Source organism: Sturnira hondurensis, unplaced genomic scaffold (genome assembly GCF_014824575.4).
Source record: "Sturnira hondurensis isolate 20B ecotype Veracruz unplaced genomic scaffold, ASM1482457v3 Scaffold0007378, whole genome shotgun sequence".
Taxonomy (NCBI): domain Eukaryota; kingdom Metazoa; phylum Chordata; class Mammalia; order Chiroptera; family Phyllostomidae; genus Sturnira; species Sturnira hondurensis.
In genome coordinates this window covers 293,114-295,003 of record NW_028080009.1, presented here as the reverse complement: position 1 = coordinate 295,003, position 1,890 = coordinate 293,114, and the positions used below count along the sequence as shown (strand labels likewise).

The window sequence follows — 1,890 nt, the reverse complement described above, 5'->3', positions numbered from 1 at the left end:
GGGGAGGCTGTTTCTCTACTGCCCAGAGCAGAGGAGAAAGGTTAAAGAGTAGAAGGAAGGAGCAGCAACCTGGCAGCCCTGCCCTAAGATGGCCAGAAAGCTGAGGCTTTATCTTGGGCTGACCAGGTAGCTCTAGCTCAGGCATGAACAGCCTTTATAGCTGTGGAAGTAATTTCTCTTAATCCTTTCCTCCTGACCATCTACTGCTAAAGTGGCCAAATCTGGGCCAGTTATCACCCAAGAGACCAAAACAGGCAAACAGTAGTTTTTAAATATGCGTAGATCATTTCAACTGAAATCTGAAACCTGAGACTTAGGAGAAAAGGGGTGCCCAGAGCAGACCCTCATTCTGAGAACCTCTATGGAGAGAGATGGGGGAGTTAATAATAATAATAAATTATAATAATTATAATAATAATAAATTAATAAACAGGTTCAAGTGTATTAATTTATTACAAATTCAGTCTGCTCAGACTTTATGCTTCCATAACTGCAATCAGTTACTTCTCATTTTTTTCAAACAAAAGGCTCTGTACCCGCCTCTGGATCTGCTTGGTCCTGATCCCATAAATGACTGGGTTGAGGGCAGGGGGGACGACCACATAGAGATTAGCTAGAAGAATATGGACGTACTGGGGAATGCTATGACCAAAGCGATGAGTGAGGAAGGAGAAGAGAGCTGGACCAAAGAACACTAAGATGATACAGATATGGGAGCTGCAAGTATTTAAAGCCTTTAAGCGGGCATCCTGGGAAGGGAGGTGGAAAACAGTGTATAAAATCCTAGCATAGGAGGTAATGATCAGAAGCACATCCAGAAACAAGATAGAAATATTCGCAAGACCATAGTAGACATTGGCACTAATACTGGCACAAGCTAAGCGTGCCACGCCCATGTGCTCACAATAGGTATGAGGGATGATTCTATGTCCACAGTAAGGCAGTCTCAGAAGGAGGAAAACAATGGGAGCAATCATGCATAAACTTCTTAGAACTACCACCAGAGCAATCACACCAATGACTCTATTGGTGAGGATCATGCTGTATCTGAGTGGGTTACAAATAGCCACATAGCGATCAAAACCCATGGCAAGAAGCACAATGCTCTCCATGACTGTAAAAAAGTGGATAAAAAAGACTTGAGCAACACAGCACCCAAAGCACAGCTCCTGAAGCCTGAACCAAAAGATACCCAGCATCTTAGGGATGGTCACAGTAGAGAGACTCAGGTCAATTACTGAGAGCATGGCTAAAAAGTAGAACATGGGTTGGTGAAGGCTATGATCAGTCCAGATAACAAAGAGAATAATGATATTTCCAACAAGAGCAACCAGATACACTACACAGAAGGGAAAGCCAAGCCAGATTTGTGCAGTTTCCAACCCTGGAATCCCCAGCAACAGGAATGAAGAAGGGTGGTACTCAGTGATATTGGGAGAAGACATTCTTCCGCAGGCTGATTGAAATGTCCTTATTAAAGGATTGCTGGTTCCCACAGGACAATTTATCCACTGTTAGATCTACAAAAATTAAAAATAAAATGTCACCATAGTAAATTAATAAAAGTTAATAAAAAGACTATGGTACAGTTACACAATGGAATACCACATGGCTGTAAAAAGGAAGGAAATCTTCTTTTTTGTGTTAATATGGATGGACCTGGAGAGTATTATGCAAAGTGAAATAAGCCAGTCAGAGAAAGACAAGTTCTATATGATTTTACTTATATGTGGACTCTAAGCAACAAAATAAAGGAACAAGCAAAATAGAAACAGAATCATAGATACAGAGAACAGACTGACAGCTGTCAGAGGGGAGAGGTGTTGGTGGGCTTATTGAAAAAGTGAAGAGATTAAGCAAAACAAACTAGCTGATAGACACAGACAATAG

At 41.4% G+C, this 1,890-nt stretch overlaps 1 protein-coding gene across 1 annotated transcript; it reads right to left on the bottom strand.

The window, feature by feature from the left end:
* Nucleotides 1-500: 500 nt before the first annotated feature.
* LOC118990847 (olfactory receptor 52E8-like) lies at nt 501-1,445 on the bottom strand. The gene has a single exon (XM_037051636.1). The coding sequence runs from the start codon at nt 1,443-1,445 to the stop codon at nt 501-503; it is 945 nt and encodes a 314-aa protein (XP_036907531.1).
* Nucleotides 1,446-1,890: the final 445 nt, after the last annotated feature.

Coding starts and splice junctions, on each gene's coding strand:
- LOC118990847 (XM_037051636.1), bottom strand. CDS start 1,445: ATGTCTTCTCCCAATATCACTGAGTACCACCCTTCTTCATTCCTGTTG.